We start from the raw sequence: 13,246 nt of genomic DNA, 5'->3' as shown, positions 1-13,246 counted from the left end.
AAAGGCCTTACTTGAAATCAAGATATACTATATCCACAGCATTCCCTTCATCTACCAAGCTGGTAATTTTGTCAAAGAAAGAGATTAGATTTGTCTGGCATGATTTGTTTCTCTGAAACCCATGTTGACTTTTTGTGATTATGGCATTGCCTTCTAGATGTTCACAAACTCTCTGTTTAATGATCTGCTCCAGAATCTTTCCTAGAACTGATGTCAGACTAACTGGACGATAATTGTTGGGATCCTCTTTTTTCCCCTTTTTGAAGATGGGGACAACGTTTGCCTCCTCCAGTCTGCTGGGATCTCTCCTGTTCTCCAGGAGTTTTCAAATATGATTGCCAATGGCTCCGATATTACTTTTGCCAGTTCTTTTAATACCCTTGGATGGAGTTCATCTGGTCCCGGAGACTTAAATTCATTTAGATTAACAAGGTGTTCCTCTACTATCTCTTTACTTATTCTGTGCTGAAATTCCCCTATTCTGTCCTCTGCTCCATTATCCTCAGGTTGAGCACCCTTTGCCTTTTCTGAGAAGACTGAGGCAAAGAAGGTGTTGAGTAGTTCTGCCTTTTCTCTATCTGTTAGCATTTTGCCATCTTCTCCACGCAGTGGCCCTACCGTTTCCTTCTTCTTCCTCTTGCTGCGGACATATCCAAAAAAGCCCTTTTTATTGTTCTTAACCTCTTTAGCAAGCCTGAGTTCATTCTGCGCTTTAGCTTTTCTGACGTTACCCCTACACATGCCTGCTATTTCTTTGAATTCCTTTTTCGTGATTTCCCCCTTTTTCCATTTCTTATACATGTTCCGTTTCAAACTTAGCTCGGTTGAAAGTTCCTTGGTCATCCATCCTGGTTTCTTGAGACACCTCCCGTTTTTCTTTCTCACTGGAACTGTTTGAAATTGTGCCTTCAGTATCTCCCTTTTGAGAAAGTCCCATCCGTCCTGAACTCCTTTATCTTTTAGTATTTCTGACCATGGAATCGCCCTCAATACTTCTCTAAGTTTACTGAAATCCGCTCTCCTAAAGTCTAGGATGCGTGTCTGACTCTGCCTGGCTTCTCCTCTCCATTGTATAACAAACTCCAGGAGAACATGGTCGCTTCCACCTAAGGATCCCACCACTTGCACCCCATCAACCAAGTCATCCTTGTTGGTTAGGATCAGATCTAAAATAGCTGACCCCCTTGTTGCCTCTTCCACCTTTTGGACCATGAAATTGTCTTCCAGGCAAGTGAGGAATTTGCTAGACCTTGAGGATTTTGCTGAGTTTGACTTCCAGCAAATATCAGGATAGTTGAAGTCGCCCATCACTACTACATCTCTCTTTTCTGACTGTGTGGTCATCTGTTCTAGAAAGATATCATCCAATTCCTCAGTCTGACTTGGGGGTCTGTAGTAGACTCCCACCGTAACACCCTTGTTGTTTCCCTCCCCTTTGATTCTTATCCAGATGCTCTCCACCTGGCTTCCATGATTGATGTCCAGGATCTCTTCACTGGTGTAAATATCTCTGACATATAGTGCTATTCCTCCTCCTTTCCTGTTTGGCCTATTTCTCTTAATAAGGTTATACCCCTCTATTTCCACATAGTCAGTCCAGTGTATATTTAGAATTTTGCGTAAACAGCGCTGATGAAAGTGTTTGAGGAGTCGTAGGTGTTGGCGATAGGTGACCTATGTTTCAGGCCCATAAAGGAGAATAGACAGTACAATGGCTCTATACACACTGATTTTTGTGCTTCACCTCCAGACTCTTTTGTGAAGCCTTCCGAATGCACTATATGCCTTTGCTAGTCTGTGATCGATCTCTTTATCAATCTTGGCATCTGAGGAGATGATGCTTCCCAGGTAGGTGAACTACTGAACGGACGTATGCACAGATTTGCCTACAGTGATGTGGGGATGGTAGTGTTCTTCCTGAGATGCCAGCTGGTAGAGAACTTCCGTTTTCTTCAGGCTGACTTCCAGCCCAAAGAGCTCTGCAGCTGTTGCAAAGCAAGATGTTAGGTGCTGCAGAGCTGCTTCTATATGGGCAACTAGGGCAGCATCGTCATGGAATAGCATGGAGTACATGGCATCCGTGTTTCCAAGCTTCAGGTGGAATTCCATCAATCTCGGCTGCATTGCCATTGTTCATCTGTTGTATGGCCTTAAGTGTCTCTTCCAAAGTGGGAGCTATGTCCAATTCATTTTTCATCCGTTGTTGTGTTCTTCTGGAATTCTCTGGTGCAGTCCATTATCCATTGTATGTTTGCAGTGTGGTCTCTAATCTCTTCCTTTCCTGAACCCACATTACACTGCTGGGATTTCCCTCTTCATATGTGGTAGAAGTCCCTGCTGCAGAATTTTAAAGATGATTTTGCTTCATGGGGAATTAATGCAATTAATTTCTGTAGTTGCTGCAGTCTTTTGTGTTTCCTTTTTTTTTTTTTTTTTGTGGATGGGAATATATAGAGATCATTTCCAATATGTGAGACATGTTTTTGTTTTCCATATTTGTTAGCTGATTTTAGTTAGAAATATAATTGACTGTCTCTGTAGAATGTAGCAGTCCAATTGGTGTGTCATCTGCTGCTGTTAGTTTATTCCACCCAATTGCTTGGAGTGCTGCTTTAACTTCACTCCCCAAAATTTGGGGTTCATTTTTGTATGATTCTCCTTCCCATGTGTCTGACATTGTCTTGCCTCATAAAACAGGCATCTCTGACACCAGCAGTGTAGAAACTGTCTTGTTTATGTTAGGAGAAAAGGTTTGACGTCAGCACCCCACTGTGCTTTGGAAATTCACCCCAGCTGTATTTTCCTGGGAGATGTTGAAATTAATAGTCTCAAGAGAACACAATGAAAAGCTTTTTTGCTGATTGCTCTGATGATACACTAAAACCCTGAAAGGGATTCTGGGCTTGGGTTTGGGGTAAATATTATTTCTTCCTTTATTTGGGTAAATATTATTTGGTATTAGAAACAAATTCCTAGTTTCAGTTTGTGAGACACCAGCCCCATTCACGTATTAAAATCAGAGACAAACATAATACAGTGGGCTCTTGGTATGTGTTAGGGTTTGTTTCCAGAACCCGACATGGATACCAAAATCCATGGATGTTCAAGTCCCATTAAATACAATGGTGCCCCTTATATAAAAATCAAGGTATGCCTTTGGGGATTTATATATTTTTGAATATTTTCAAGCCATGTATGCTTGAATCCATGGATACAAAAGGCCAACTGTACTTATAGAGGGAATTAGGCTGCACTCATCAGCCCCACCACCAATATCCCTGACTCATCCACCATGATGAGGCTCCAGTGGGGAAATAGCAATAGCAAATACATTTCTATACTGCTTATCAGTAAACTAAGCACTCTCTAAGCAGTTTATAATGTGTAAGCTAATTGCCCCCAACAAGCTGGGTACTCATTTTACTGACCTACAGAAGGATGCCAGGCTGAGTGGATTTTGAAGGTCCTGGGACTGAACTCACAACTTTGTCTTGCAGTACTGCCATTTAACCACTCTGCCACCAGGCCTCCCTAAACTGATATCCTGAGACCACTGAGGTTTCAGCATAAATATTAGAAAGATTTGCTAAAGGTCTCTGCAATTTGAAAATGAGGATTCAGATTTTGTTCACTGGCAAGAAAGGAAAGAAAAAGTATTTCAACTGTGGTGGACAATTGATTGACTATTCAAGTATTTGGGGGATATTTTTTTTTTTTGCAATTTTTTTGGTCTCTTGTGTTATATTTATATTTGTGTATTATTATTTTTGTTCAAATAAACTAATAAAAATATTTTTGTAAAAAGAGAACATACTGAAACCCTCCTCCATTTCAAAGGTTAGGAGTGGAGCAGTTGGGAATAAACTACATGGGAAAATTGAGGGAGAGTCCAGTATCTTGGTGTTCTGGTAAAACAACAACAACAACCTCAAAGTCTCAGAAGGAAACTAAGACTTGGAAGGGTAGATATGAAGGAACTAGATAAGATCTTCAAGTTAAGTATAAAGATGTATCATCAAATACTAGTGTCAGAGTAATTTGTGCCATAGTATTTCTGATTTCTATGTATGGGTTTGAAAGCAAGCCAATGAAGAAAGAAGACAGGAAGAGAATCAGCTCATTTGAAAAGATACCACAGACTACAGATACCACGGACTAGCAAAAAAGTAAAATGAATGAGTCTTAAAGTAAATCAAATCTGAACTCTCACTAGAAGCCAAACTGACTAAACTGATACTATTGTGCTTTGCACAAATCATGAGACAACTTGACTTATTGGAAAAGACAATAATGTTTGACATTGAAGTCAGGGGGGAAAAAGAAGACCCCACTGGATCACTAAGGTTGGTGTCACCTCAGTGCAGTAACGTATGCTGTCACCCCCAGGCTGTTTGGTACATACCTCAGCCATCCCCTCTGCCAGGCACACCATCTCTGCAGTGGTGGGGTGTTGCTGCCACACCACACTCTTTCTACGTCTAGCGGAACTGCTGACTGGGTGTCAAAGGGAGGCGACTCACTTTCCTGCCCAGCCAATAGACCCTCCAGACCCAGTAGGCAACCTCTTCCCACCAGCAACCACTGGTGGGGATGTATTGCTGCTGCTGCCCAGCAATCTTTTTCACATTCTGCCTGGAATGACCTGCCGAGAAGAAACACCCCACCTCCATAAGCAGCCAATAGCATTACTGGAGGTGTGGACTGCATTGGGTGACAACTCAGAGTAGGGTGTCACCCAATGGAGCGGTACACCCAGCGCAGCTGCTAGGCGAGCGAGAACAGATGTCACATCCCTTTCTCACTTGTTCAGCAGCCACGGCAGTCCCTTTTGTATGGGCTTCAGCATGGCTGTAGCCAGGCCGGAGCCCAAACGGACCTCCAGGGCCCTGGCATTTCCCCCTCCAGTGGCTGTGCCTGCTGGAGGGTGCAATCCCTTCTGTTTGGGCTTCAGCGTGGTTACAGCCACACTGAAGGCCAAAAAAGACCTCTGGGAGCTGAGGCAGTCTGCCCTGCCACACCAGGTGACACCCTCCTGGTATGCCAGTACAGCAGCCACAGCTAATGGACAGCAGAAGCGCCTTGGCTGGTGAAGAGGTGTAGCCAGGGGATTTGTGTGATAGTTGTGAATGCCTGCCCCACCAGGTGTTCACCCCCTTGAGGTGTCACCCATGTACTTTCCACACCTAGTGATGCCCCTGGGAAGACCATATCACAATCGAGGAAGCCATGTCTCCAAGCTTGTAAAACCTGATCAGTGCTATTGGTGACCATGACTCTTGAAGTTTTCTCATTGATAGGACTGCCATAAATTGAAGCCAACTTGACAGTGATCATCATCAACAACAAAAATCTATTAAACCTGAATCTGCCCATGCTTGTTCTAGCTTTTGCTTTCAAATTTTGCATGACAGTAAGGAAACTGAAAAAGCCTGGCCAACGATTCACACAAACTGTTTATACATATACTGAATATGTACCAGGATTGGAGCTTGGAAAATTTATGTTTTTAACCACAGCTCCCACAAACCTCCATGGCTATGCTGGCTGGAAGATTCTGGGAATTGTAACACCCCCCCCCTCCCCATTTCAAAGCAGCTTTTTCAAGTATTGTACTGGGATGCCATAGTAGCAGACACTCCTTAGCAGACAGATTAGTGTGGGCAGAAGTAAAATAAGTCTGAAAATTCCTGCCTTGGGAAAAATAAGTCAAAGAAGTATGACAACAGTTCATAAAGCTTTAAAAAGATCTGAAAAGAGGAAAATGTATACAGTTTTTCCAATTGCAAGAAGAATACTGAAAGAAAGTAAACAAGAACTGAATGCCTAAATACTGGCAACCCTTCTACAAGAACCAACTAAAGAGCCAAGGGAAATAAACTATTGGAAAGCTGATTTAGGATGAATATTAGGAAAATACTTCCCAAATCATCTTCCGATGAAGATTACAGAATATCTAGTGCCATTGACTTTAATGAGAAAGAGGGAGGGCCAAGGCAAGAGCAAAGAGGGAGTAGGACAGAGACAGAGGAGTAGTTAGAGATGTGGTCTATGGGCTTCCAATGGACAAATTAGATTTTAATACCAAAACAATTGCATTCACTTAATTTCATTCTATATTCTAGAATCTTTCATTTTCCTTCAGCCACTGAAAACTCTGTACTTCTGTACTACAGCTTTGAGTGTGATCCCAGTTTTTCATGTTGCTCTTCCTCAGTACTATGTTCAAACCACAAGCATTTGGGTCCATAATCAGATGGATCTGTCAACTGAATCCCTTAGTGCCAATGCCTGTGATTCCCTTGGTGTTAGATACAAGCACTAAACTTTAGTGAAGATCATGCTAAAAGCTTTTAGAAAGGGCAAATAGATGCTGTAGTAACAATTCTGTCAGTATCTTCTCAAGGACAAACACCTTTGCTCGTTATGTTTACAGTTCATTAAAATAAATTACATTATTTTAATCAATCATTCACTTTACCAGAGTCCCAAAGCCTGGAGTCAAGGCAACTTAGTTTTGAAAACAAATGCAACATAGATTTAAAAATTACAAAACATTAGCCTTAAAATATAATTAAACTATCAAAAACATAAAATATACATTAAAAAGAAAACATACTGTAATAAATATGGCATTCATGTCCTGTTGCAGTGTACCTTCAAGTTGCTTCCAACTTATGGCAACCCTAAAGTGTACCTGTCACAGGCTTTTCTGGGGCTGAGAGTGTGTGACTCACCCAAGGTCACCCAGTAGGTTTCCGTGGCCAAGCAGGGAATGAGACCCTGATTTCCAGAGTTATAGTCCAACACTCAAACTACTACACCATGCTGGCTCATGTCCTACGTGTCCACTTTGTGCATCAAGAATAATTTATCTGCGCTTGGAAGCAATAACTCCACTTCTTTTGTGGTTTAACTATAACTTAATTCTTGTTAAGTTTGTAGTTACAGAATGGATTCACTGCTTATCGTGTTTGCATGGTTTTCTTTCAAAGTGATGTTGAGATACAGTACTTCCAAAGACTCAGAAAATGTGTGCCTTTTCTTGAAGTGACACCTCCTGTTTTGAACACAACATAATTACAGTAGTTAAAAGCTAACAGTCGTATAATTCAAGAATCACAAGCAAAAATAATATGCCCACTGTGACATACTAACCAGAGCTTAGAAAGGTTGCTTTAAAGCAACAAGTTAGTTACATATTGAATATTCAAAAATTTGCTAATTTCTGTTCTAATTTTAAAATAACCTTTCACTTTTAAATAACTTTTAACATGTATTTCATCCTACAGAGCTACAGTTCTTTCTCAGGGAGTGAGTGTCATGGTAGGCCAAGGATCTGAACCCTGATCTGCCCAGTCCTAGTTAAACAATCTTACCAATATAACACATTGTCTACCCAAGACAAAGGGCTGCTGAGACAACCTGTCTCAATTTGGGAATTTCCACAGGTCATTTTAGCTACTCAGCTGGAGCTTTCCAGAGAGAGTCACTGAGTGACAGGGTCTGGCAAACACATGAGAGCATATGAATGTGAATGGGTAGAAAGATGGGCCAGAATGCAGGAAAAGAAAGCCCCTCTCCCTCCTCTTTACCTCCTCCAGTCACTTAAACACCAATGATCCCCACTAGTCTATGCATATGTAAATACACAAAAGCAAGGGAAGAGGCAGGAACTGAAAAAGTTTCTTTTTAAGAAGACAACTCTCACTGACTGGGGAACTGTGAGAATTATCATCCAAAACACTGGGGAGGAAGTTATGCTCTTAGGGAAATGCTTAAGTACCTCTAGAGCAATTTTTATTCTGAGTAAAGAGAAGCATTTCACAATGGCAGGGTAGGCAACTCACTACACTTATCATTCCCTGGCAGAAAATGTATTGATGCATTAAACACTAACAGCAAAGAGTGTAAGTCAAATGTCCCTGAGATCTTTCCTGGTAGGTATTAGCTCACAGTTAATAGCTCCCTGTGTGAAATTTGTCACTGATACACAGATTCCATTAACAGATACCAGTGCTAAGAAAGATAGCCATATTTTATGTGGAAATGTGTGGGATTGGAACCAAGATGTCATATCAAGCCATATTCCAGACAATGAAGTTGAACAAGTGGTTGTAATGCTTTAAAATACATGTGTAAAGAGTTTCTGTCCAAGATGTATTGTATATACTCGACTATAAGTCGACCTCATGAAAGGTTGAGGGCAGGTTTTGGGGCAAAATTATGGATTTTGTTATCACCCTTTGATAAATCGAGGGTAAAATTTAGGGACATGTAACAAAGGATCTAGATGATGACGCAAAGGAAAACAATGTCAAAGAACCTATAAAATTATGGCAGACATAACTATTTTGGCTAAAGGCTGGATGGAAGAGAGAGTAGAGGGAGGTCATTGCTTGCAGGAAATATTGCAATCTTGCCTTTCACCAGGGAATGGTTCCCTTTTTGTAAGTGTTAAAGTATAATATTTACATTGATGGATATGTTGACCTAAGTTTTGGGAGTCAATTTTTTGACTAAAATTTCTAGACTTATACATGAGTATATACAGTAGTTCCTTTTAGCACAGTCTCTTGCACTTGCAGAACTGCAATTTTAGTAGTAGTACTACAAAGCCATGAAAGTAGCTACTCCATAGTATTTAACAACCTACACCAAAAGTTATTTGTTTCTAGAATCACAGAATCTGAGAGATCCTGAAAGGTAATCTAGCCCAAACTCCTCTCAATGCAGGAAATCCATCACTACAACATCCCTTAAAAGCTGCCACATAGCCTTGGTGTAAACCTCACTAATGAATGGGAGTCTACCACCTTCAGAGGCAGTCCACTCCATTGTCAGAGCATTCTTCTGTCAGGGATGATGGGAGTTGTAGCTCTTCACCTCTGGCTCAAACTCACCACCTTGTTACGCACCGGCACTGACCAGTTTTGGCCAGTGGTTAAAGCTTTGCTCTAAAGCAGCAGAGTTACAGAGAATAGGCTGAAGACCCTGACAAACTCTCCAAGCCTTCTCACTCTTGCTTCCACAGAAGTCTTTACACTTCTTCAGGATCCAGCTGGCTCTTGTATCTTCACTCAAGACACCAGACAACTCAGTAGTCTTATATAAAAGATCTACTTTATTCTACTATATACAGCTCCAAAACTATCCAACACAACTCCAATATTCCTCCACAACTACTACCCACAAAATACATTGGGAATCATAGCCATTATTATAGTCATTGGAAAACACCACCCACTCTTGTCAGTTTCCACCCAGTGGGCGTGTACAACCATTTTCATTGGTTCTCTTGGTTCATCCCATAATTAATGATTTCATCATCTCACCTTGTCCACTTAACAATTCTCAGGTGTGTTCAATTATCCACTTTGCATTTCTGTCCTTGGCATTTAGGACTTGTTAATTCCATTACCTTTTACACCTGTGTGGCTCCTAATTGCTTTTGCTGAGTCATCCTGACTCTCACATACATGTTTTATTTCTTACACTGTATATCCCATGTTGCTTTTTCCTTAACATCTTCTTCATATTAGTTGATAGCCTCATAATTTGAATTTGCTAATTCAAGTCTTATCCTCTAAACAAAAAAGACATCTGCTCCATCATCTCTGTATCAGCCCTCATTCATTCAACCTTTCAGAATTGGACTTGGTCAACAGTCCCTCTCACCATCTTTGTCATCTCCCTTAGCAAACTTTCTGTTGTGACAACTTCCATTCTATTTCAGACAGAGGCTATCATAAAAGCGTGCCATTTCTCCTGCTGGAAAAATCCTTTTGGCAAAAGCCTCGCTTTTATAACCCTCTCCCTCTGGAGGGAGAATGGAACTGCTATGACATCATACTAGGAGGTAAGCAGAAAGCTGCTTTTATCTCTTGTCTTTCCTTTATAATAGGATAAGACTCCTTGTCTCTGGCCAAAAACAATTAAAAAGTTAACCATAGTATTCAGAGTTTGGAAAGGTTCCTTTTTAGATTACAACTGCCAGAGTTTTGCAGCCAGCATTTCTAATACAAACATAGCTTCCCACATCAGAGATGCAAAAATTTACTTTTCTTGGCTTATACCTTCCATAATCTTGAGACCATCTTGCAGTTTAACATCCAGAATCTATATGCTGACACGAAAATTTGGACAGTTGTCCAAAAAAGTAACATTTCAAAGCTCTGGATTCCCACCTTGGATGAAACTGTTATTATTATTATAAACTTTATTTACATCATGCCTTTCCTACTAAACTGGGATTTGGGTCAGTTTACAAATTAAATTAGTATAATATGGTTAAAACATATGGAAGAACAGAATTAAACTAGAATAAAACTATTAACAGGATTTAAACAATGTAAAATATCGAATTTTACAGTTTCTAGAGCACTTGTTTTTTTATTTTTAATTCTAACATACCCTCTTAAAAACCCTCTCTTTAAAAACCTTCAGTTCTGAAAGTATCGGAAAGCTAGGAACCAACTGGGGGAGTAAATTTTTTCTGTTGATAACTTGTTTGTACAGTTCTCAAAGATATTGGGAGGAGATAGGCCATGCTTCCACACTGCAGTTTTCTTTGCTTCTGCTTGGGAGCAGTTTTCTTTGCTTGGGAGACCATTTTCTATTGGCCTCATCTTGGTGAGTGTTGACAAAGGCGCGTTACAGACCGCCCCGTTGGGGCGGCCTGTAGGCGCACCTTTCCCCACCGGATCGGGGCCTCAGCGGCCAGAGCGGCAGCCGCTGAGGCCCCGATCCGCCGCTTTCTGGGCTGCGGGGAAGCGGCAAAAGGCCCCTTCCCCGCAGCCTGGAAAGGGGTGTCCTTGAGGCTTCAAGCCCCAAGGACACCCCGCAGCGGCGGGGAGAAGGAGAAAGGGGCCGTTTGGCCCCTTTCTCCTTTGGTCCGCTGGGCGCAGCCGTTTGAAGACTGCGCCCAGCGAACCAAACCAGAAAGGAGCTCCAAAACGGAGCTCCTTCTGGGGTCGCGGAAAGGGTGCCCTAGGCGCCCTGCAGCGACCCCAATACGTCACAACCGCGCCGCCTCGTTTGGAGGCGGCGTGGCCGTGACGTATCGATGATGGCGGCCGTGCGGAATGGCCACCGCCATTTTGTCCGCGCGTACTTTTTAGCTCATGTGTAATGGGCCTGAGTGATATGGGCAGGTAGAATTTGTCTGGGAGCCCAATTCTACCATTGACTATAAGACTATAGACCGGACGAGTAAAAGGGGTAGAAGGCTTTTTTTGTCTGTACCATCATTTAACACCAATAAAGCTTATGATATAACAGTAACATGTGTCATTGTTTGGCACCAAATAACCTTGGAGAGGCCTGGAAGTACAACCTGTTCTGGAACAATACAGGAGGTTGCTGTTTTGTTGTTGTCCAAAATCTCTGCATGTGTGCTTCTCTATTCATTTCAATAGTGCAGAAATGTGTGAACCCTAACAATGCTTTTTGAAAGAAAAACCAATTAACAGCAACAGCAACTAAAATGCATTCCAAGCATATAACCAATAATAAGTCATGAAACATTCTGGTAAGATCAACATATTGTATTGAAATGAAAGATCCCATAAGGCACCACAATTTAAAAAGGATGTTGAGAAACTGGAGCGTGTCCAAAGGAGGGCAACCAAAATGGTGAAGGGTCTGGAACGACTTAGGGAGCTGGGGATGTTAAGAAGGTTAAGAGGTGATATGATAGCCCTGTTTAAATACTTGAAGGGATGTCAGATTGAGGAGGGAGCTAGCTTGTTTTCTGCTGCTCCAGAGATTCCACTTCAACATTAGGAGGAACTTCCTGACAGTAAAGGCTGTTCGACAGTGGAACAAACTCCCTCGGAGTGTAGTGGAGTCTCCTTTCTTAGAGGTTTTTAAACAGAGGCTGGATGGCCATCTATTGGGGATGCTTTGATTTAGATTCCCTGAATGACAGGAGGTTGGACTGGATGGCACTTGTGGTCTCTTCCAACTCTATGATTCTATGATTGTAAGTAGAATTCTTAAGGGACAAAACAACCAAAGATGCAATCCAGAAGGAGGCAAGAAGCAGTGTTGTCATATTCTTGCAATGTTGTGATTCATTTCTATAGGGGTTGACCAGGAGAACTTCCCAGTTGGTTGTACAGTGTGTGTGTGTGTGTGAGTCATAAGACTTAAGGTCTTGGGATAGGGCAGGCTATACACTTATGAATCTCTCTCTCACACACACACACACACATCAAATGGACTTACCTTTAATCTCTTGGGAGCCCAGAATGTTCTGTCTTTATTAGTTCTGTGCTTCCTGATCGCATGGCTGAGGTAGGTCTTGTTTCTTGCTCCTCATTCTTGTCCCTTCTTGTGCAGATCTGTTAGTTCTGTCCAGCACTTCTTTACCTGGAGACTCAGATCTCTCCTTGTCATCAAGGCAGGTGGGGTCATCACTTTCTTTTGCAAGGGCTATTTGTTTGTTGAGGCCAGCACTTTGGATTTCTCCCACTTGTCTTTCTGATGACAGTCCTTGATCTCCTCCACCATCTGTTTCTGCCTTAACTATCAACTGACTAAGATTTTTTGCACAGTCTTCACCATTAGGGTCTGCATTTTTTTCTAAGCCATCTTCATAAACTGCAGAACTGATCTCCTCCAGGACATCTCCAGAAACCTGTTTCAGCAGATTCCCTTCCTGACAAGGACTGCTATTCATACAGTTGCCCTTGGGAGATAGATCAGACTCAATTGTATTCTTACTGAGATTAGGCTCTACCTCAGTCTCATCAGTGTTGACTGCAGACACCTCCTGGGTTAGACTTTTCCTGGTTTTTTCACTCCTGCCCTGGAGTTCTTCTCCTGCAGACACATCTGCTCCACTTCTTTTGGCTTGTAGCACAGAAACTCTATGCTCCTGTGGCTTCACATTCTTGTCAAGCCCTGCTAAGCAGTATTGTTCCTTTATTTCTTCACTGGGCAGAGTTTGATATTTTAGTTGCTCACTGCTAAAGGATCTCTAGAATTTAAGAAAACAAAATCTAAGTACAGCAACACCATCATCCCTCATCAATGGCTATATCAAGTATACCTGATAGGAGGTACTGTCCAACTACAGCTGGGGGAAGCATTACCAATCTCTGGTTTAAAGAAGTGATAGTTAACTCATCCATCATTATCAATATTGGTTGTTAACTACCAGAGATGGCTATCATATTCTTTGATTGCTGGGGGAAAAACTCAAATACAGCAACAGAATTACACTAACTCACCTCAAATATCTCTT

At 41.7% G+C, this 13,246-nt stretch overlaps 1 protein-coding gene across 8 annotated transcripts in view; it reads right to left on the bottom strand.

Moving 5' to 3' along the window:
• The window catches only part of CCDC9B (coiled-coil domain containing 9B), a 107,559-nt gene that overhangs the window by 14,128 nt on the left and 80,185 nt on the right, over nt 1–13,246 (bottom strand). For all 8 annotated transcript variants that reach the window (XM_089521958.1, XM_089521957.1, XM_089521956.1 and 5 more), the window contains one exon: nt 12,226–12,979. In XM_089521958.1, coding sequence (XP_089378084.1) covers nt 12,263–12,979 — 717 coding nt within the window. In that variant the 3' untranslated portion in view covers nt 12,226–12,262. The remainder of the gene's footprint in view (nt 1–12,225; nt 12,980–13,246) is intronic.

This window comes from Sceloporus occidentalis, unplaced genomic scaffold (genome assembly GCF_023333645.1).
Source record: "Sceloporus occidentalis isolate IW3139 unplaced genomic scaffold, rSceOcc1.0.p SCAF_4, whole genome shotgun sequence".
NCBI classification, from domain to species: Eukaryota; Metazoa; Chordata; class Lepidosauria; order Squamata; family Phrynosomatidae; genus Sceloporus; species Sceloporus occidentalis.
Note: the sequence above shows the minus strand (reverse complement) of the source record. Positions and strands in the feature narration are given on the sequence as shown.